The sequence below is a fragment of the Moschus berezovskii genome, chromosome 16 (assembly GCF_049115385.1).
Source record: "Moschus berezovskii isolate FMDL1 chromosome 16, NW_MosBer_1.0, whole genome shotgun sequence".
Classification (NCBI taxonomy): domain Eukaryota; kingdom Metazoa; phylum Chordata; class Mammalia; order Artiodactyla; family Moschidae; genus Moschus; species Moschus berezovskii.
Window position 1 is genome coordinate 239,591 of NC_142475.1, and position 23,598 is coordinate 263,188.

The 23,598-nt window shown below is 47.8% G+C and overlaps 1 protein-coding gene across 1 annotated transcript in view; it reads left to right on the plus strand.

Annotated features, from left to right (window-relative positions):
* The first annotated feature begins 13,650 nt into the window (after nucleotides 1-13,650).
* The window catches only part of SNTB1 (syntrophin beta 1), a 250,812-nt gene continuing 240,864 nt past the window's right edge, over nucleotides 13,651-23,598 (plus strand). Inside the window, exon 1 of the mRNA XM_055431756.2 lies at nucleotides 13,651-14,308. Coding sequence (XP_055287731.2) covers nucleotides 13,792-14,308 — 517 coding nt within the window. The 5' untranslated portion in view covers nucleotides 13,651-13,791. The remainder of the gene's footprint in view (nucleotides 14,309-23,598) is intronic.

The window sequence follows — 23,598 nt, forward strand, 5'->3', positions numbered from 1 at the left end:
AAAGTGAGTGCTGTCTTCCTAACCGTCTTTAAGATGGACTATTATCAAATGTCTTAAATCTTTGCCAACCTGAGAGATAAAAAGACAATGATCTGTTGTTTTAATTTTTATTGTGAGTGGAACTGAGAAGATTTGGGAAATTTATAATTTATCTGTTTTGTTTATTTTTTATGTGAAGTCTTTTGTTTATGTCCTTCTAGTATTTGAATCTTGCCAAAACCTCAAGGGGCTTCCCTGGTGGCTCAGTCGGTAAAGAATCTGCCTGCAATGCAGGAGAGCTGGGTTCAGTCCCTGGGTTGGGACGATCCCCTGGAGAAGGAAATGGCAACCCACTCCAGTATTCCAGCCTGGAAATCCCATGAACAGAGGAACCGGGTGAGCCGTAGTCCATGGGGCTGCAAGATTCGGACACGACTTAGTGACAAAACCACCCTTTCCTCAAAGATTCTAGCGCTCCATGCCCTGGGCCACCACACATAGGGACCCCTGTTGTAACACAATCTCCATCTGATTTCTGACACCAGCCATTCATTCAGTTGCATCTTGTTCTGAGTGTCCTGGTTCCAAGTGCCCTTGTAAGTAGATGGGAAGGGGCTCTGGTGGCAGATTTGGACACACTCATTCTAAAGAGTTAAGTGACAGAATGAAAACTATTGCCCTTCTTTCTCTAAGTTCTGTCTCCTCTGTGAGTCAGAGGAATGGGCTGTATTAATATAATCCTGAGCCTCTCCAAGCTGGTGTGAATCCTCAGGCAGAGTCCAGCATCTCCAGCAGCACCTTGTTTCCTAGTGAGAAGCCATGACTCTTAAGGACAGACTTTGCAAGAAGCCCAGCAAGCTCTGCCACCCTACAATCATCCTATGTCAGAGAGGAATCCTTTGGGAACGGTTGAGGGGGACAGGGTACTCCAGGCAAATAGGTCCCACAGCCTTGGGAACATCCATAGCTCACAAGGCTGACTCTGACCAATAATTTTCCCAGGGCTCCTGACAGCACCTCCCAGCAATAACTGAAGCTTCAGAATACAAAGAATAACAGAGAAATTGGAGTCTACCATATGAGGCTCTAACTTTGCAAAGTACATCTGTGGGCTGTAATTTTGGTAGGTAAACAATTTGAAGAACCAGTTTATAAGAACCTGTGCAAAGCCTGGTTTTGCACGCATGCAAAACCTTCCAGAGGCCTCTTACACATTCCTTCACTGTCCCCTAAGCAACGGCATGGTTCAACCCACTGCCTTATTCAGGGAAGCCCCTTCACTCTTCTTTCACAGATATTGCAAAATCTGGCTTTTCATCCACTTCATGGAGTACCTGAACTTAAGCACTTGGCAAAAGCCACAAATTCTCCTTTAGAACAAAGGCATAGTTGTAAATCCAGCTCTGAGAACAGGCCGTGTAAGCCACAGCTATCCAGCAGGGTAAGCCATCTGACCTCTGAAGGAGACTGTGTATCACGGTTCTAACTGATCACCCACCCACTGCTCATGCTTTCCCAACCCACCTGTGCCCTCCTTACTGCTGCTGGGTCTGCACCAAACCTGCCCTCCACTTTTAAGTTCCAACTCAACACTCACTTCGCTGGCTTTGCCCTTCTCTTCTGGTTGCTCATCTTTTACATTTTCCTGGACAGTGAAGTGTTCAATTCTCATCAAGATGAGCTCCTGTATGTTCAGGAAGTCAGAATGGCACAGGACTTTGACATCTGGCAGGAGTACAGCTGAACACCAGCTCTGACATCTGCCAGCTGTGACCTTGGGCAAATTACATAATAGCTTCCTCAGTTGTCAGGTGGATAATCACAGTTGCCTTGGAAAGTTGTTCTGATGAGTAAATCAGATAATACATGTAAAGTGCTTAGCTCTGGGCTCGATTCGTGCTATGAGATCTATTCTTAGCTTGGCCTCTCTTTTTGGGTAGTTTCACGTAATCCTTTTCTTTCAAATCCAAATCACCCATCCCTTGAGATCGGAAATCAAGACTTATGAAATTTTTTCAACTCCATAAAAGTGTCTAACACAGGTTATTTATGGCTTAGTCAATAGATGTTTCTGAAATTATTGGAATATTGACATAACATTATGGTGAAAGGTGAGAGTCATGTGAATCAGGCTTGAAAGTTGATGGCCTCAACAGATTGCTGACAGAGTATTGTGTAGAGTAGGATTCTCCAGAGACTCAGGAAAAACACTGAAATTTCACTCAGGAAACCTGAGTTATAATAAACTTGAAAGTGAAAGTGAAGTCGTGAAGATGAGTCTGACTCTTTGCCACTCCATGGACTGTAGCCCACCAGGCTCCTCTGTCCATGGATTCTCCAGGCAAGAATACTGGAGTGGGTTGCCATTCCCTTCTCCAGGGGATCTTCCCAATCGAGGGATCAAACCCGGGTCTCCTGCATTGTAGGCAGATTCTTTGCATTCTGAGCCACCAGGAAAGCCCATAATAACCTTGGAAACCTTGATAAAGTCACACAACCCTGTGTTCTTGTCAATAAATAATGCTTAGCAATATCTGACCTGCCTGCCTTTCTGGGACATTTTGAGGATCAATCGCCACCATCTGTATGAAAACATTTTCAAACCATAATGCAGTCTAAAATTGAAAGATCTGAGAATGGTTGGGTCCATTAGACTTCTTTTTCCTTTTTTTAGCATGGAAATGAATTTATTGATCTTTTTTATTTTTATTGGAGGCTAATTATTTTACAATATTATATTGGTTGGTTTTGCCATACATTGACATGAATCCGCCCTGGGTGTACATGAGACTTCTTATGATGACCTAGGGAGGGAAGAAGGAGGCACACTGTTTCTCCGGGAAACCGCCCTGTGGCTGAACAGCGTCAGGATCTGTAGCCTTGAAATGTGTACATAATGCGATCATCTCCTGGATGACCGAGCATTAGGCTATACTTCCCAAGACTGCTCAGAACCAGATCTGCTAGCTCCTTCCACTCCGCTCCTGTGCCCCAGGTAAGCCTGCAGTGGCTAGAGTGAATTTCTAAAATATTAGGAGCCTTTATGGGGAGCAAAGTGCAGGCATGTACTCAGAAATGTTCTCTGAATTGCTTCCATTACCAGAAAAGGTAAAGTGCAGAGAATCCTGGGATGGCCTATAGATTCAAATGAACCCCAAATTTATTTCTATTCAAGTTCCATTGTTAGCACTTTTTGGATCAAGTTGAAGTTTTTTGGTTTTTTTTTTTTTTTCATTTGTTTTTGCTGCAAGCTTGTGGAAGTGTTTGACTTGACAATTAGGAGTTGGGAAAGAGGCGGAAAATTACAATCTGAGAGCTGCTCTGTGCCTTTTTTGCAAGAACCTAACAGAAAAACATTGAGTCTGGTGTTGAAGCATTATAGTCGAAAACAGAAGAAGTAGAAAACATCCTATTTCTGTCGCGAGTTTGGACAGGGGTGTAGGCTGAAGGTGCGCCATGAAGCAGAAAGAAGGCCAGCTGGCTTGTTGCCATAAAACCTACTTGTGTCATTATATTCGTTGTATGAACAGGGATGGGAACTTCTCGGGGCTCAGAGTTTTCATTCTATGCTGTAAGAGCATGAGATTGTATCAGATTATGTACTGAAGACAGAACAACCATATACAGACTTCCCAGAGATTGAGATAAAAATCCAGACCTTCAATTCATTTACAGCGGGAGATACAAAGTCATGACCCGAAGGCCAAACTCCACCTGTGTGAGTCTTTGTTTTTTGTCATTTATTTTATTTCTGGGGCTAAATAATATTTTATGCAAATTTGAGTCAAAATATTTTTCCACTTTTATTGTGATACCATTGACATATAACATGAGGCAAGTTTAAGATGTACAACATGATAACTGGATAAACATATTGTGAAATGTCTACCACAATTAGGTTAGTCAGCATATCGATCACTTCACAGTTCACTCTTTTTTAATCATAAGGACTTTAAAGACCTTCTCTCTTAGCAACTTTCAAGCATACAATGCGTGCACATGTGCTCAGTCTTGTTCGACTCTTTGTAACCCCAAGAACTATGGCCCACCAGGCTCCTCTGTCCATGGGATTCTCCAGGCAAAAATATTGGAGGGGGTTGCCATGCCCTCCTCCAGGGGCTCTTCCCCACCCAGGAATTGAGCCCAAGTCTCTTATGTCTCCTGCGTTGGCAGGTACCGTTTTTACCACTAGCACCACCTGGAAACCCACTTTCCACAGTGGCTGCACCAACTTCTATTTCCACCAACAGTGTGCAAGGGTTTATCCACATCCTCACCAGCACTTGTTAGTTCTTGACTTTTTAATAATAGCCCTTTTAATAGGCTGAGCCACATTTTAAAATCATCTAGAAGTCTATCTCTTGATTGTCTTAGAAAGTCAGAGGCCTTGGCCCCTGTGCTCCCCCACGTGCCACAGTCACTGCCTGCTGCTGAGCGGGGCTGGCCCTTCCTGGTGTGTGCACCCCTCACCCCTGGCTATTACCCAGCACTGGAACCATTTACTGTGCTCTGTGGACAAATAGCTAATCTATACTTACGTCTCTATCAAATTTTGGAAAACAAAAAACTGGAGGGCAGAGCATTTTAAGAAAACTGGAAAAGGACGTATTTCCTCTTGAGGGTGAAAAATAAACATTCTCATTTTATATGTATATTTAAAATCATCAAAATCATAAGCTTATTTTTTCCCCAAAGTAAAATCACAATAACCTTAGTCATGAAAAAATTTCAGAACTCACTGATTATAATGGATGTTTTGTGACAGCATCTAAGTTCATTCTAAACAGATTTTATTGGGAAAAACAAAATTCTCTCTTAAAAAAAAAAAAAAAGAAGAAAGAAAGAAGTCTCCAAACAGTCCCAAACAAACTTTGCAGCTGCTTGACTTTCTGGAAAGAAAATAAATGGCAATAAAGTATTTTTGTATCCATGAAACATGTGAGACCCCCTTGCTCTGATTGTAACCTAAAGCTGCTTTTTCCTGGGGGCACTGGTGCTGGTGACACTGACAGAGATAGCCACAGGTTTTTTCACCTTTCAGAAAGCCTGTGAGGCGGAGTTTGAAACACAGCAGTGGTGCGGCTGCCAAAGACAGTCTGTGGAAGAGAGGTCGATCCTCTTGTGGGTTTCCCTTTCAAAATGACTGTAAAAGCCCTCACTCAGACTCCTTCAGATGTAAAATCTGAGTTTCAATCAACTGAAGCTTAAAATGTGGTGAAAGTGGCAGGGTGACTCAGTGGTAAAGGGATATTTGGTGGAATTTGTCAAGCCTAAGTCTGAATTTCAGCTTTTCCCACCAAAATTTATCTAACCTTGAGTGGGCTTCTATCTTTGTGTTCCACATACTATTTTATGAAACTTACATGATTTCTACTTCACAGAACTGATGTGACTATTGCGTGAGAAAAGGCAAATTGGCCCATAGTAGGCACACTCATTGGAGAAGGCAATGGCAACCCACTCCAGTACTCTTGCCTGGGAAATCCCATGGACAGAGGAGCCTGGTAGGCTGCAGTCCATGGGGTTGCTAGGAGTTGGAGACGACTCCGGGACTTCACTTTCACTTTTCATTTGCATGCATTGGAGAAGGAAATGGCAACCCACTCCAGTGTTCTTGCCTGGAGGATCCCAGGGACGGGGGAGCCTGGTGGGCTGCCGTCTATGGGGTCACACAGAGTCGGACACGACTGAAGTGACTTAGCAGCAGCAGCAGCAGGCACACTCAAGTGTTGATTCTGATTCTTTCCGGTTTGTTTCCTCTATATATAATTAGATTAGCTACCATGGACTCGAATGTTTACTATTTGCCAGACCAATGCCCCTTCACCCAAATTCCAGGTTTCCCCTCCTTTTAAAGTTGCTCCAGTCCTTTTATTTGAATACATTAGAGCAGGGGTCATTCTTTTAAGTCTTTATTGAATTTGTTACAGTTTTGCTCCTGTTTTATGCTTTGGTTTTTTAGGTGCGAGGCATGTGGGCTCTCAGCTCCCTGATCAGGGATCAGCCCCACAGTGCCACACTGGAGGCAGTGTCTGGACCACTGGATGGCTGGGAGGCTCAAGGTGGCCAGGGTGGGAGGTGGGGGCGTCTTTTTACTGTAAAGGGCTGGGTTAGAATATTTTTATATTTCTGATCATCTCTACTGTCAAAGGGTTCAAAGGTCAGAGGGCTGTATAATCTGTCAGATTGTTCAACCCTGCCTGCCATTGCAGTATGAAAACAGTCACAGATTATTGATAAACAAATGTCTGTGTTCCAATAAAACTTTATTTACAAAAACAAAAGCTGGACCAGGGACCATAGTTTACTGCTTCAGAATCTCCTTGATAAAATGTATATTTCCAGACCCTACCCGAGATCAGAATCATCAGAATCTTTTGGAGTGGGGCTTTAAGTTTCTGCACTATTACTCCCAACTCTATTTTTTTTTTTAAAGTATGAAACCTACCAATAATTTGAAATAATCGTACAATGAATCCCCATTTATCTCTCACTGGATTCACTTGCTATTAATTTTGCCACATTTGCATTATAGATCTCCTTCTCTTTCTCTTCTCCATCTGTCTGTCTCTAGAAAGTTGGTTGATACTCGGCCACATTTTCTTGGTAATTCCTCTCTTACTCCATTTGAAACTCAGTTACAGACATCATTACAGTGAGAGACTTTTATTCTTTTGGGGGCTCCAAAATCACTGCAGATGGTGACTGAAGCCATGAAATTAAAAGACGCTTGCTCCTTGGAAGAAAAGCTATGACCAACCTAGATAGCATATTAAAAAGCAGAGACATCACTTTACTGACAAAGGTCCATATAGTCAAAACTATGGTTTTTCCAGTAGTCACATATTGATGTTAGAATTGGACCATAAAGAAAGCTGAGCACCAAAGAATTGATGCTCTTGAACTGTGGTGCTGGACAAGACTATTGAGAGTCCCTTGGACTGCAAGGAGATCCAACCAGTCCATCCTAAAGGAGATCAGTCCTGAATATTCACTGGAAGGACTGATGCTGAAGCTAAAACTCCAATACTTTGGCCACCTGATGCGAAGAACCAATTCACTGAAAAAGATCCTGATGCCGGGAAAGATCGAAGGCAAGAGGAGAAGGGGACAATAGAAGATGAGATGGTTGGATGGCATCACTGACTCGATGGACATGAGTTTGGGTGGACTCCGGGAGTTGGTGATGGACAGGGAGGCCTGGTGTGCTGCAGTCCATGGGGTCGCAAACAGTCGGAGACGACTGAGCGACTGAACTGATCTGAACTACAGACACTATTTCATCCATAAACAAATCAGCACATAACTTCTAAGAAGAAAAACTTTCTATGATTATTGCCTCCAAGGAACTTAATTAACATGGATGCAATTATATGATCAAGTATATTGTCTGTATTTAAATATCTTTAATTGCCACACACATAAAAAGTCCCTGCAGTTTATCTTTGATGACTGAATCTAAGATCCTACAATTTATCTGGGTTTCATTCCCCTTTAGCTTCTGTTTAGAAAATTCCACCATGTGTTTTGTCTTCCAAGACTTAACACTTTTGAGACAACCAGGCCACTTGTGTTATAGAATCTGTGCCACCTGGATCTGCCTATTTGCCCATATTTATACATTTAGATGGTGGGTTGGATCAAGTATCTGTATGGTGATATGTGTACCTTTCCTAATACATATTCTAAGGATAAATGAACTGCAGAGACACTTTGAACTTACTAAGTAGGTTTGTTGTTGGTGCTGCTATCAAAATACTAATAGTTATTTCTGAACAATTTCTTTCTGTATTGTAGGACACACCAAAATGAATAACTCTATTGACATGTGTGAAAATCAGATTTCTCACATATTGGGAGACACAAATATGGAATAAGGAAAAGTAAGAAAGTAGCGTATGGCGTAGGATTGGAAGTGAGGGTGTGGATGTGAACTATCTGCTTATTATCATAGAATGAATGAGTACACCGAGTCTCCATACCTTGGCTTTTAAATAATCTTCCCACTAAAAGGGACCAGGGCTCCTTAAGGAATAACTGATGCCAGGGCTAGACATATAAAATACAATCAATCCTGCAAGAGCTTGTAATGCCAGAAAGCAAAAAGCGCAAACTCGTAAAAAGTGCTTAAAGACAAGGAAGACCCATCAAAAGAACACAAGAGTCAGCTTAAAGAGGCTCATACTGGCCAAATTTGATATGTTTAAGCAGAAAACAGGATAATGATAGTAATGAATTAGAGCACATTAGAAAAGACTCCAGATCATAGTGAAATTAAAAATCAACCACAAAGTTGTATACAGGGGACTTCCCTGGATGCCCAGAGTTTAGGACTGTGCTTCTATTGCAGGGGGAACAGGTTCAGTCCCTGGTCAGGAAACCAACATCCCACATGCTGTGAGGCATGCCAAACAGACAAACAAGCTAAAAACTGTATATAGAAGAAAGTTCCTCCCTTCAGAGGTATGTCTGCTAGTAAGTGTGGAAGGAATTACTGAATCCAATACCTGCCTTTCTAACATGGCCCCCAGGTGGTTCTACTTCCCTCCCACCGTTGAGAACAATTGCCAGGTGTTTCCTTGAAACTGCAGTTTTGTAATAGCCATGGAATCCCCAGTGCTGGAGAAACTAACACGGAACAGAAACATATGGAAAACAGAAATTCTAGTCAATCTATGACAATTTGTTTTCTCCTTTAAAATACTTCTGGAAGTATTTTTCCATGCTGTTTAGCCGAGCCGTCATTCGGGCTGCTCCTGAGACCTGCCTTTCTATTCTCGCGAGGTCCTGAGAAGTCTCCACTTGCTTTCGCCACAATCCCCTCCCCTGCAGCGCAGTCTTATCACCCACGGAGATGGGATAAGGCTGCCTGGGACTGCCTCCAGGCTCAGGCTCTTGCTTGCTCTAGTTTTTTTTGTTGTTGTCCCTTCACCAAGCAGATCAGAGATTTCAGGCATCGACTGCCAACTTGGAGTTTAGTCCAGTGGCTACTTCAAGTAAAATGATGCCTCAGAAGGCTTGAATTTTCATTTCAGAAGCAGGGCAGTAGCCCTTTGCCTTTAAATATGTCTTCTGTCTCTCGGTTTCCAAGTTTTCCAGTTAATTGGGGCTATTTTTGTGTGGCTCTAGTTTAGTTATGAAGAGAAGCAATTCAAAAGTTAGCATAATAATTATGAATTTCTCTCCCCATAAACACTTTCCCTTTGCTCCCATATTCAAACACACTGCCAGACCAAATCAATTCTGCTTTCAACATTTTCCAAGTATCATCCTTTGGCTTTTCACTTCCTTGCTATTTAAAGATGTGTATGAAAGACACCTTTGATCTCTTATTCCTCTTCACCTGCTTCCTGGGACATCTTCAATGCCTCCTCAGGCCAACTTGCTAAGGTTCCTAGTGTTCGGGGGGATGTATCTTGCCTACCAGAGTTTTAGGGTCATTTTATTTAACGTCTTTGATGTGACATCTCACCTATCCTTCTACAGTTTTCAAAAAGAATCAAATTTAAGATCCTTTAGGAAAAGTGACTTAAATTTAGGGCACAGATATTAAAAGACTGGCTATGGTTTGTCTCAGTAGAAGTAGTTACGGAAGAGAACCAGAGAGAACGGAACTCAATAAGAGGAGAGAGAGGATAAGCATCTAACTACATTACAATTCTGCCCTGGGCTAGCTCTAAAGAAGTCACCACTACAACATTCTCTACACAATAAGCAATCAAATAATTCACCCGACCGACTGGCTGGCTGAGAGTCTGGGTGGTGGTCCACCTAGTTTACCAAGGATCCACCCAGCTGAATACCAGTCTCTGCAACAGAGGGCGCTGGCCAGCCTGTTTACAAAGGATGACGTGCTTGTAGGCTTCCCGGCGCGCGCCAGCGTCTCATCCCCCAGTCCCAGAACTTCATCTTGAAAGTAAGAGTCACTCCTCACGTGCTTTGAAGAAGCTTTGAGAGCCAGTGTGGAGTCTTCCACGGGAATCTTCTTACAGAAAGTAACTAGCCTTGTGGGTCCTCTTGGGCCAAGAACTGCACCAGGGCAACTTCTGGCTTCTCAAAGAGGCCTCTGTTACTAGTTAAGACTCCTCAGTAGGTCTCCGTGAGGCTTCAGCGGCCTCGCAGCAGAGGGTCAGATCAGGGCATGTCTGGGTCCCCTGCTGTCAACTTCAGCCTTGTTCTGGCTCAGGCAGTGATGATGAACAGCTTTGCTTTCTTACAGCGCCAGCACATGAATCTTGTGAAAGATGCCCTGTTAGTACTTGTGGAAACCTTGCCCCGAGTCACTCTAGACCCTCTTGCCCTGCTTTAGTTTCTTCCTGGCACTTACTTCTCCATGGAAGCATCTTACCTCTGCAGTCTTTCTCCACCTCCACCCTGTGGCCCACTATGATGGAGGCCTCTGAGGGCACAGCCTACTGTCTGTCTGTTCTGCAGTCACAGCGCAGTCTCTAGAAGAGCGCCCGGGACAGGGCAGGGGACAAACCTCTCTGTGGAAAGAGCGTAGACACGGCTCCTTCCCCACGGGCTGCTCCTGCTGCCCCAGGCATCCTCACCCCCGTGGCCAAGGACTTCTGCCAAGGTCCACCCCCCTCGCAGGAAAACGCACCTCCCACAGCGAAGACGCACCCACAGAAGACCCCACTTCGGGCTGGGTGGAGACAGAAGTCAAAAGCAGAGGACCGAAGGAGGAAATGGAACCAGAGACAGAGCTGAGTAAAAGGAATCTGGCTAAAAAAGGAGGAGGGGGCTTAAAGTGTCACTTCTGGAATGCTCAAGGTGGACGGGTGGTCGCGCCAGCCCAGTTGTGACTTGTCACAGACCGATCACGGGGCCTTAACGCTGTCACTGCTCTGCTCAGCTTCAAACGCCACACTCTTAAAGTGAGGGCGCCGGGAGTCTTTTCAGACCTGTTCAGGGGCCATTCTTCACAAGGGGAGACCGAAGAGAACGTAGTCTGTCCTGATTGTATGTATTACAGGGCTGCTGCGTGGTAGTCCTGTCTAGTACCAAGAAATTAGATCAAGCTTACTTTTGAGAGCCAGCAGCTTTCCCAATCGGGCCAGGTGTGCAGAGGTGTCTGAGGAATAAGACAGGGCTTCTAGGCCAGCAAGACCACAGCCATCATCAGCTCCAAACTATTAACATGTCTGAAGAAAAGAATGTGCTAACTCCAGGGGAGTGGGTGTCCTCTGACCCTGGGGAGCAGGAGGGGCTAGAGACAAAGCTGGCTGCACCTTGTTAGTTGTTGCTGTTGAGATGCCACATCCTGTCTGACCCATTCTACCCTCTGGGCTATAGCCCGCCAGGCTCCTCTATCCATGAGGCAAGGATACTGGAGTGGGTTGTCACTTCCTTCTCCAGGGGGATCTTTCCCACCCAGGAATCGAACCTGTGTCTCCTGTATTGGCAGGTGGACCCTTTACCACTGAGCCATCTGGGAAGTCTGCACCTTTCTAGGGGAAGGGGCTTAACCCTCGGGGCCTCCCTCCCAGTGGACATGCTGTCCTCAGCGCAAGCTGAACATTGGGGCCAGCAGGGTCTGAGCATTTTTTAGGAAAGCGGAGGACGATGGGGAAGAGTCCAAACTCTTCACACCTGGGTTCGTATCCTGACTCTGCCATTTATCAGCTACAGGACCAGGGATAAGTTTAAAACTCTGCATCTCCACTTTTCCACCTGTGACATAGGAATGATGATAATAGGAAGTGTTATCATCCCAAGAATTCCTGGGAGGATTAAGCTGAATGTGTAAAGTGTTTAGAATAGGGCTGTTATTCCAAATCCACTGGCAAAGCCCTCTCTGGCTGACACGCACGTCTTGGGCCTAATGATAATGAATATTTGCTCTGCTTCTGATGCCACTTTCAACAAAGCAACCTACTCCTTCCCACGTAGGTTTGCTTGCCCGGAAAAATGTGCTTATTGCGGGGATTCTGAGCAATTGCCATCCCAGAGCTCGCAATTTCTGATGACAAATCGATGCATTACTTCTAGTTATGCCTGGGCCTCTGACATCGCTCGACCACAGAGGCGAGATCCAGGTGCGATGTGAATGGAGATGGCATTCCCAGGACAGAGCTGGTTTGATTTCTGAATCAGCACACTGGCCTTCTGGCGCCCACCGCCATCTCAGCGCACTTGGCAGACGCTCCGGACATGAGTCCTCAGCCTCTAAACAGAGGGCGGGACCTTCCGGCTTCCCACCCAGCAGGGCGCTGCCCGTGCTGTCTGGGCCGGGAGGACCCCTAATGAGAGGATAAACAGTTTTTAGAGCACTGGTGGGTTAGCAATATTGGAAATGAGGGTGCTGCAAGCAGAAGTATAAATCTAAACCTTCCCCTTGACCAACCTGCAGTGACTTCAAAAAAAAAAAAAAAAAAAATCCAGTGTTTCCATCTTATCCTGGGCCCCGGCCTGGAATACCAACCACCTTAACATTCTCATTTAAAACTGTGAGTCATACTGGAAGGGTTAGAAGTTTCAATGATGATACGCATCAGTGGGAATGTGTTCCTAGGACTTCTTTCCTCCTGATGCTTTGCTGGGTCGGGTTTACCTTTAGGAATTCTGGGATTGGTGAATTTTTTGTTTGATTTTGGAGAGGGGGCACAGAGAAGTGGGAAAGGGAGGTATTAATAACTGGGAAATGTGAGACACTTTCAGAGTCCATGAGACCTGCTGTAGGCTGGAGAACTTGAAGAGTTTCAAGGACTAGGAGGGTTCTGGAAGATTCATCTAAGGGTTATGTTGGCATTTCTAGTGCTTACCTTACCACTGGGAAGGTAACCAGGGATTATAATGTCTCATCCCAGGAAAAATGCAGCTAGAGCTGCAAATAAGTCACCACCTATAAAGAAACTTTGGAGACACAATCCATTGCAACTGCGTTCTCTATTGGATCTTCGGAATAAAGAAAGTCACAGGAAGCATTTGGGGTGGCGTGGGGGGTGGGGAGATAGGTCAAGAGCAGAGCGCATATATTCCGCTAGGACTGGAAGAGCATCTGTCCCTGGGGCCTGGGGCAGGCGGAGACACGTCTCCAAGACCCGGCACAAAGACGTCCTGCCTTTAAAGACGGTGTCCCGCGCTCCGTTATGCTGACGTTTCACTTGGGATTCACGGGCCAGCCTTTCCCGCGTGACTCTCGGGGAACCCGGGGCCTCTGAGTCCACCTGGGCGTCCCGGCGGAGAAGAGAGACAGATAAGACCTGGGCAAGAGGAGGGAGCGAGGAGGCTTGAATCTAGACTCGGCTGGGGTTCGGACCGAGGGGGATCGGCGGGGGCCGGGAGCGGGACGCGCAGACCGCGCGAGGCGGCACGCGCCCGGTGTAGGGGGATCCCCGGGGCGGCGTGGCGGCCCCGGGGCAGGGTGAGGACCCCCGGGGCGGGGCGGGGAGAGGAGAGGGCCGGGGCGGCGTGGGGGCCCCGGGGCGGGGCGGGGTCCGCGGGGCGGCTCGCGCGCGGGGGGCGGTGGCGGGACAGGTGAGCGGCCGCGGCCCCGCCCGGCCCCGCCCGGCGCGCAGCCGTCCCGCCCCCTCGGTCGGGGTTTTGCAGCTGGCTCTTCCCTCCCCTCGCGTTCCGTCTCTCCTTTTAGGTCGCTCCACCCCGCCCAGATCAGGCCGGGGGCCGGCCCGAGCGCGGCCGCCAGCTGGCGCCCGGCGGCTCGGCGAGTCCGGAGCGGAGCCGCGTGCTCCCCGCAGGCGCGCTCGTCGCTCCCCGCGCGGCCCTCCCGGCTTTCCCCCGCGCGCTCGTCGCTCCCCGCGCGGCCCCCCGCACTTTGCCCCGCGGCGCGCGTTGGAGCATGCCGGAAAGATGGCGGTAGCGGCGGGGACGGCCGGCGGGGGCGGCCGCGCGCCGCGCAGCGGGCTGCTGGAAGTTCTGGTGCGGGACCGCTGGCACAAAGTTCTGGTGAACTTGGGCGAGGACGCCCTGCTGCTGAGCTGCGAGGACGGCGCGGCCAACGGCCTCGGGGCGGCCGCCGGAGGCTCGTCCCGCCGGGGCGCGGGGCCCGCGGAGGCGGCCGCCGGGGTCCGCACCGCCTTCACCGACCCGCCCGAGCGGGTGCCCGAGGCCGTGTGCAGCCAGAAGCGCGGCGTGAAGGTGCTGAAGCAGGAGCTGGGCGGGCTGGGCATCAGCATCAAGGGCGGCAAGGAGAACAAGATGCCCATCCTCATCAGCAAGATCTTCAAGGGGCTGGCGGCCGACCAGACCCAGGCGCTCTACGTGGGCGACGCCATCCTGTCGGTGAACGGCGCCGACCTGCGCGACGCCACCCACGACGAGGCGGTGCAGGCGCTGAAGCGCGCGGGCCGCGAGGTGCTGCTGGAAGGTGAGCGGCCGGCGCGGGGCGGGCGGGGAGCGCCCCCAACACCCCACCCCGCCCCGTCCGCACGCCCCCCGGGGCCATCGCGGGGCGCGCGGCTCAGTGCGCCCCCAACACCCCACCCCGCCCCGTCCGCACGCCCCCCGGGGCCATCGCGGGGCGCGCGGCTCGGTGCGCCCCCAACACCCCACCCCGCCCCGTCCGCACGGCCCCCCCACCCCCGCAGCCGCTCTCCGGAGGCCGCAGCGCGCGGAGTTGTCACAACTTCTACCCTCCTGGGGGCAACTCGTCTCCACCCCAGGGTCGTCCCGGGAGTTGACCTGGCAGGGCTGGAGGGAAGGGCCGGGCGAGCGAGCTTTCTTGAGCCCCTACCCATTGCCTGGCAGAGGACCGGGGGCGGCCTGAACGTTGCCTCGTTTTTAACCGCGCGAAATCCCGGTGTCGTGTAGGGGCTGCGGGTGAAGCTGGCGGTGAGGGGTTCACGGCCACGTTACGGAGCCGGCTCGCCGAGTGATCGTGACTCTCTCTCAGAAGCCTGGGCAGCCCGGCGTAAAAAAGGTGGTGGGGTTCGAGTCTCCCAGGGTCCGGAGAGAGGGGGCCAGCGTGTGAATGCCGACACTCCCACCACCCTTCCCGGCGTCCCTCCTTCCAGACTGGAAACGGGGCTTCTGGCGAGTCGTGCCAAGGGCTGGGAAGCGTGCTGCAGCTGTGCGCAAAACTTGGCTTCTGCTGCCAGGTGCCTGGCCGGTCGGTCTGGATTCCGCGTCGCTCTGGGTGGAGGGCTGCTGGAGTGTTTTTTCCTGCCTGAGTTTTCCCCATGTTTCCCCTGCACCCCCTCGGAGTGCTGTGGAAACAACTTTACGTTTGTAAACAGTTTCCCCTGCTCGTGAAGTGTCTTAGAACCTTCTCTCTTGAGACCTTTAGTCCGCGTTCCCCCGGTTACAGAGTGTGAGTAGAACGGTCTGCGGCATGTGTCCGGTGTGGCTGTGTGTCCGTCTGTGCGGAAGCGGGGCGGTGGAGGCGCTGAAGCGGTGGACGTGTCTCCCTCCGTGTCCCTATCTGCTGCTCAGCTGCGGAGTGCATACCTCTTTGTGTGGCATGTAAGTGTCTGTTTAGACTGAGTTGACGGGTCTTTTATTTGATTGTGGGTCCTCTCCCTTGAGCTCCACGTCATGCCTGCTGGGTGAATGAATACAGGAAACCAAGGCCGTTGAAACAGAATGTTTCAACTGAGACCTCCTAAGCTGGTGGTTGATTTAAGTCCTAAATTAAGAACTTGAGTCGATTTCCTGCTCATCAGTTGCAGTGCGGCCTGTGAAACCGAGAAAGTTTGAAGTTTGGAAACCTGCTGCTCTTCCCTGTAACAGCTGATGCAATCTGGCCATGCTGGCCCACTTCCTGGCCTAGAATACAGAAGGTTCCCCCCACCCCTTATTTGTCTACAGTATTTGTGATGTCTTCATATTTAATCGCTGCCCGGGATCCAGAAAGTGGAAGGCTATTTGCTTTGGCTTGATGATTAACATAAGTAAATAGAAAAAAGTTTCTTGATTCAAGTGTGTGTTGGCTTGTGTGACAAGGGGCAGGTGGAATCTGGAGCAAGTGTAGTTTGGACTATAAACGGCTGGACACCTGCTCGGCTTGCAATATTGCTGCAGAGTATCAGGGGGCACAAAGGCAGGTCATTTCTATTTCAGGCACTGCCCTTAATTATGTCTCTTGTTTTATTCCCCCTCTGTTTCAATTTAGTGAATAGTGACTTAGCAAATAAATAAATAAACAGATTGTTGTGTGTTCCAGGCAGGAACTTTAGGGGAAGACTTGTGGGCTTCCTGGACAAGACCCACCTGGAGTTTGTTTGGGCAGCAGTCTTATTCTAAGCCTCAGTGTTCAGAAATCAACTGCTATTAAGATAAACCAGAAACCCCCTCCCCACCAAAACAGTATCTCTTCTTCTGAGAGTATTGATCCTAAATGAGGTGGGCATGGTCATGTATCATCAAATCAAATAGCACACAACTTCTCTCTTGTAGCTTGGCTAGTACTAGTATATGGTTCCCAGCTGAAGGGCCTTACCAGAACCACCAGAAGGGCTTTTAAAACTCACCTGTCCACTGCTCCTGCATGGAAATGCCATCTTGATTCCAGAATTTCTACATAGGAAAGACTGTGCCGATGTAATCTAGTTGGATGAGAGGGCTAAGGGAGCTGCATTAAATATATATTTATATGGCAAAGACTTTTTTTTTTAAATTAGATTGCTTTTTCTGGTTTGTTTTTTGAGGGAGCAGATGGAGACTAGTTGAGTTCTTCAACCAATGCTGATACCACTGCTCATTTTATGACATGTGCCCCCTAGTGGAAACTCACTGCCTGTACTAATGGTGTGTGTGTGTGTGTGTGTGTGTGTGTGTGCGCGCGTGCGCCTCGCTGTCACGTGGACTCTTTGCAACCTGTGGACTGTAGCCCCCCCAGGCTCCTCTGTCCATCTACTAATGGCACATCTTCTGAAATGAAGCCCAGCAAATTTCAGTGCCTGCATTCTAGTCTTAGATTCTGTCATAAAAGGATCTTAACCTCCCCAAGCCTCAGTGTCTCCTGAAAAATGAGAATAAATAAATGTTTATTTACTGGGCTGCTATAAGCAGGAGCACTCTGAGCATTTTCTTAAAGGGAGCGGGGGGTATATATCAAATGCCTGCTGTGCTTAGTTATTTTTATAATTCAAATGAAGCTAAAATTGTCCTTTCTAAGGAACAGACTTTCCCTATTCCTCTACTAGAGTTTACATTTTTAAATTTATTTTCTTCTTGTACTATAGAACTGTAACCTTAGGAGACCATTGCTGTGGGCGAAAGGAATCACAGCGACAGCTCACAGCTCTTGAGGACTTAATATATGCCGGGCTGCATTTGTTACATTTGTTGCTGTTACACTTTGAGTAACTGTTTGAGGCTAGTGCTGCTGTTGCTAATTTCACTGAATGGAAACTGAAGTTGATAGACAACAGGTTATTTGCTTCAACTAACAGAAGATATCCAGGTCTGTCAGACTTAAAAACTCAGAGGTGAGACTGATAGTGACTTCTGCTTCAGCTTGAGTCAGTGGAAGTGTCATCAGTTAGCTGACTCAAGATGCTCCTTGCGTGCTGACATCAGGCAGCAGCCACAAACCCGAAACGGTCATTGTGTGGCCACCCGGAGGGAGAGGCAGGAATGGACAGCGAGCCCCAACTTAATCACCAAGCGTCCGGCTGTCAAGAGGGATCTGTGGTGCTGTGGCCCAAATTTGCACTGCGATGGAGCCTCCACTGTTGGACACATGATGAGCAAAGAGACTAAACTGCACTTTCAGACTTTAAATGGTGAATAAGCTATGCCGGTTGAGTCCATGTCAGACAAACGTGCGTCAAAGTTAAGGTCAGAAATCTTCACGCTACAGACTCATTTCCCATTTTAGGGAGTGGAGAACAGGGGCCCTGCTTTCAGCCGTGCAGATGTTGTGCCCGTGACTCCAGGGGCACGCCCTCTGGAGTGGGGCAGGGCACTCCTGCACAGATGCCTCTGGAAGCTTTGGGTGGAGGAGGGGCGTGGGGAGAGCTTTTGCCCTTATGTTAACAGTAAAATCGTAATTTGAACTCTGTCAACCTTTTTGTAGCTGAAGCAACGATAAAGTCAGTTTCTTCAGAATTTGTTGAGATCAAGGAGTGTAGAATGTTCTGAGGCTGGAGGTGAGGGTTGGGCAGAATTATCCTTGAGTACGAAAGTCTGCTGTGGAACTGGACTTGACAAATGGAGACTCAAGCGAGAACGTCAGAGACAGCTGTCGGCATTCACCCTCAAAGCTCCTTCCTCAGCACCACCCCAGGAATGCTTGGTGTGGAGAGTCTCTGAAATGTCACTTTCAGAACCACTTTCTCCAGTGCTGTGGGGGGGGGGGGGGTCGGGCAGGGAGAGGGGGGTGCAGGGGAAGGGTGGCGAGTTTGCTGGCGAATGGCCTCAGAACTGGACGAGAATTTGAACTTCAAAGGGCTTTATGGGCTGCAGTGGTTGCCCATGGGAAGGGAAGCTGAACCCCTCTTGGGCTAGGGGAAGGCCAGTGCCTCAGCCCAAAAAAGAGCTTGGCCGTCTGTAGCTAAGTGTGAGTGGGAAGAATGTACCCTTTGACCTTGCTGAGGGGCAGGAGTGAGAAAAGACAAGAGGATCGAGCAGGGTCGAGGCTGGTAGGTCTTGTTAGAGTTGGATTTAATTCTGAGGGTGAAGTGTTTGAGGCAGGGAAATGTCACACTTGGTTTCACATTTCCAGAAGCTCACTCCCTCAGGCATGCTTCTAGCATGAAGTTGGCGAGACTAGTGAGGTGAGTGGCCCCCTGTGCCCACCCAGCTGCCCTGGGGTGTGGGCACCTGATCCTGAGCTATACTTGGGGGCACCTCCCTGAGCAGGACTTAGGTTTGTAGAGGGGCTTTACGTGCATTATAATTTTGTCTCCAGGTCACCCCTTTGTGGATAAGTGGGTGGGTGTTATAATTCCCCTTTTGTACAGGAGGAAATGGAAATGCCAGGGTTGGGGGACTGGTCCCAGGTTACCGTGTCAGTGATGGATCTGGAAATCAGGTTATCTAACACTCCATCAGCTTTTCTGCTGCACACTGACACCAGCCCGAGACATCATGCAGGGACTAGGAGAAGCCTCAGAGGAATAAGACGTGGCTTCTCCTTGCAGTAAGCAAGAAGGTAGGGCATTTAAGGCTGATTGTGCAGTACTTGGAGGGCTTCCCAGGTGGTGCTAGTGGTAAAGAATCCCCCGGTCAACGGAGGAGACATAAGAGACCCAAGTTTGATCTCTGAGTCGGGAAGATCCTCTGGAGGAGGGCATGGCAACCCACTCCCGTATTCTTGCCTTGAGAAGCCCATGGACAGAGGAGCCTGGCGGGCTACCATCCATAGGGTTGCAGAGTCAGACACGACTGAAGCAACTTAGCGTGCATGCATGTGAGGTAGTGGAGATTAGTGAGACAAACAGGGCGATTTTTACCCCAGCGTATAAAGCAATGGCACCTGGCGTACGCTGGGCTTCCCAGGTGGCGCAGTAGTAAAGAACTCGCCAGCCAATGCAGAAGACGGAAGAGACTCAGGTTCAATCTCTGGGCCAGGAAGGAGCCCTGGAGGAGGAAACAGCAACCCACTCCAGTATTCTTGCCTGGAGAAGCCCATGGACAGAGGAGCCTGGTGGGCTACAGTCCATGGGGTCTCAAGGAATTGGACATGACAGCATTCATGCCTGCACCTGGCATACGTCACGCTGTTAAAATGTGTTAGGGAGGAAAAAAATGGTAGGACAGGTGGAAGGGAGGAGGGAGAGAGAATTTGGGGACGTAACAGTGACCCCTTTTTCCGACTCCTGTCCTCCATCACTCATGCTGTGAGACTATGGCGATGAACATCTGGCATCTGATACGGAAACCGTACCTTTCCCTTAGAGAAGAGGAGTGAGGAGGGGACTTACAAACCCAGGAAGCGCTTACTTAACATAGACCAGTCATGAAAGACAGTTGACAAAAGACGAGTCGGACATGATTTTACAAGTGATGGGAAAGGGCAGTTATCCTTTTCATGCTATATTTAGAACCACTTTGCCTTTGCCCCCCTGTGGCTCTGGGGCCTCCATGTCCAAATAAGTAAGAGCACTTTCTCCAGGAGACGAAAACTGTCTGCTTATATACTGTAATTGTTTCTTTGTTAAGCTTATGTATCAGTCTGAGAATTCAGACCGTATTCCTTGAGTGAAGCTGTTCTTTTAGTTCCTTCTTTCTGCTGGGCGGAGGGTTGCCCCGCTCCTGCAGTGGTGCATTTTAACACGTCCCATGGAGTATGTGTTAAAAATAGCTCATTGCACAGGGTCTCCATTTGTGAAACACATCTAACCAAGGCTGCCAGTGGTCCGTGTGGAGGGGAAGTTCCTCTCTGGCAGGCTGTGGCCTACTGAGAGAGAATTCTACTTCAGATGATGCATTTCAAAGCAGTTAATGTTAAAGAAAAGCCAGAATTTCCCCCCACATTTGTAACGTGTTTTATATACCAAACCTCATTACCCACTTCACTGGCTTTGATCTATAATAACCCTTGCCTTTAGCTCTGGCCTGCAGAGTGAGACTTATGAGAAAATATGTAACGTGCACCATGAGATAAATGTCCTAACAGACCCACGCAAATGAGCCCCATCCCCGACACGAAACAGACAACACGGAAAAGTTCATGATTAATAGTGGTTATCATGGAAATTAAAAGGATGACCCATTCTTCAGCTCAGTACTTTTCAAAACTGTTTCTCCTCTCTGTGGACTGTCAGCATGTGCGTAAGTGCAGGAGGCTGTGAACAGCTGCTGAGGGCGGCTGCAATTTACACGTCCAGTTTGTTTGCATTGCTGTTCAGACTTGTTTCTTCCTGTTGCAATTTTTTTTTTCTCAAAGAGGTAAAAAGCAGTGGTTTAGAGAGCAGGCTTTAGATGTATTCTGTCTGGGCTTAAATTTGCATGCTCCATCTTTCTAGCTTGTGATCTTGTGCAAGGTATTTAATGACAAGCCTCAGTTTCTTAATCAGTAGGTTCGTCGTGAGGAGTAGAGTGATTGCGTGTGTGAAGTGGTTAGCCCGTTGCCTTGGAACGCAGTCTGCACTAAATGATGACTGACCGTACAGTATGTCAGATCTCATGCTTAGCTAAGTCTTGTTCTGGATAGAGGGTTCAGTCATAGGTTCTGTAATGCAGGCACAGGGGACAGTTTGGGATTTGCCACGCTAGGAAACTGGCTGATGTAAGAGATGGCTTAGCGGAGTTCGTTTGCCATGTGGGGGTGAGTTACGATCCCACAAGTGTGTATTTCATTGATGATTTTTAGTCGCATCAGATACTTTCCTTCAACCAACACTCAGCATAGGCTGCTGTGGTTTTTAGTGGAAGAATGTGAATTGTATCTTAAAATGCTGATATACAGGAACATGCAGAAAAGTGTTTTGTGAAGGGATAGTGGGCAAATAAGTATTTAACCAACAAAGCAAAATTCAAAACTCTTTGAAAATTTTTCTAGTAATTATAGGAATGCCAAGATCTTATTAGCCTAAAGAAATCCAAATGTTTTTATTTAAAAATGTAAAATATATACTAAAAAAAATACTAAATAAAATATACTTTAGTTTTTTTGTTGTTGTTATTACTTAGTACTGTATTTTGTGGAATCCAAGAGGCCGTGCAGTGGAAGATGAATGTATGTATCCTTAGGAAAGAAAACACTAAGACGCGGAGTCTGATAGGAAACCTGCTTAAAACTGGGACACCGAGTGTTATGCTTTCAGTGCAGGGTTGCATGGAAATGACGCCGTCGCACAGACAGGCGCAACAGAGGAGCTCACGTCAAACTGGGTACTGCTGGAAAGAAGGAAAAATGCATCCCCTGTGATTTCTGATCGCAAGCTTTGTTGTTGTCACTAAGTCACGTCCAGTTCTTTGTGGCTCCGTGGACTACAGCCCACCATGCGCCATATTTCCCAGGCCAGAGTGTTGCAGTCGGCTGCCATGCCCTCCTCCAGGGCATCTTCTGACCCAGGGACTGAACCTGCATCTCTGGCATTGGCAGGTGAATTGTTTACTGCTGAACCACTAGGGAAGCCCTGAATTGCAAGTTGGTTCTAATAAATATTTAGATCTAAATTTAGAATGTCAGTGTGAATGTTAACAAGTCCTTAGGCAGATAATCTACAGTGTCCTCAGATTGGGAGGGCCCTCGATGAATGAGAGGAAAAATTATAAATACTCTATGTAAGAACTTGGTTTCCATCCAGGCCTTCAGAAACTTTAAGGCCATTCCCCAGTTCAGAGATGATAAAATATGAAGAAGGAAAAAAAAAAAAAACGGGCAGTTTGAATTGATGAGTTATGGTATAAGATTGTTATACAACCAGTTATTAAAATAATTTTTTGGCACTTTCCTGGTGGTCCAGTGGCTAGGAATCCACCTTCCCATGCAGGGTATGTGGGTCCGTTCAATCCTTGGTCGGGGAACCAAGCCCCTCCTTGCGGCCGGTGCTGCAACTAAAGAGACTCCGTGGGGCCCCTGCGACCGGAGGAGCCCCAGCGCTGCCGTGAGAGAGAGCTCACACGCTGCAGCAGAGACCCAGTGCAACCAAAGCTAAAGCAGAGAAAGAAAGCCATTTGTCTTAGGATGGTTAGTAAGGTGGGACCTTGTTGGTAGGTTGAAGCAGAAATCTATAGAGGAACGCAGTGAAAGTCCCGCTTTTCTAAAATGGAACAGCCTGGAGGGGGAGACAGGTGTAGAGTCCTGAACTGCATTTATGTAAGTTACAGATAAGTTCGATAATCATATAAAGTACAAAGGAGGAAATCTTGTAACAGAACTTACGGAATATCTGAAGGTACTCAGTCTACATGAAGTGGGAAGGAGAGCTTCCCGGAAGAGGTGACCTGCCCGGTAGGACCACACAGGGAGAGAGGAAGGGAAAGTACGGGAACTGCGTGGTTCTTTGGGGCCCTGCGCCTCTCGCGCTTTTGTCGGCGAAGATCAGGTTAATGGCTTTTCCGTTTTGCTTGTGATATCCCCATATCATCCTCTGTTCTCTACTTCATTTTTAGAATTTTTCTAAATCACAATAACTCCTGTTTACAGCAATTCCTTCCCCTACCCTCCCTCATACCTTCTCTCCTGTTCCCCAGAATAGTAGAATATATTGCAACAGAGGCATATTATTTAGAATATTCTAATAGCACTATGGGCAGATTATTTAGAATACTGGAATACATATTTTTACATACTAGAATACATATTCTAATATTCTGAATAATATGCCTATACTGAAATTGTTTTATGTATATAAAATTATAGTGATGTCCATATTGCCCCATTTTCCAGTTAATGGTATTCTGTGATCAGGATTCCCGCAGTTATTAACACTAACAGTTTTTCTCTTTTTTGTTCCATTTGCTTTGTTTTCTCATGCCTAGCTCAATTTTTTTTTCCAAATGCAGCACTAATGTGTCAGATTTTCAGCAGTAAGTTTTTCAAATGCTCACACATATCACATAATCCACCTGCTCTGTTTGTTTTTCTCCTGGAGTCCTGCTGCTCTGGACTGGCTCTGCCTTGGCCTGGTGTGTGGCCATCCCCCTCGGGCTGTCCTCGGCTTTCTCCTGTGTCTGCTCTCCTGATCAAATGGCACCTTCGCTGTTTGTTTACTCCCCGGTTTTGCTGGAGCACATTCTTCAGCAGCTTTCTGAGAAAGAGTG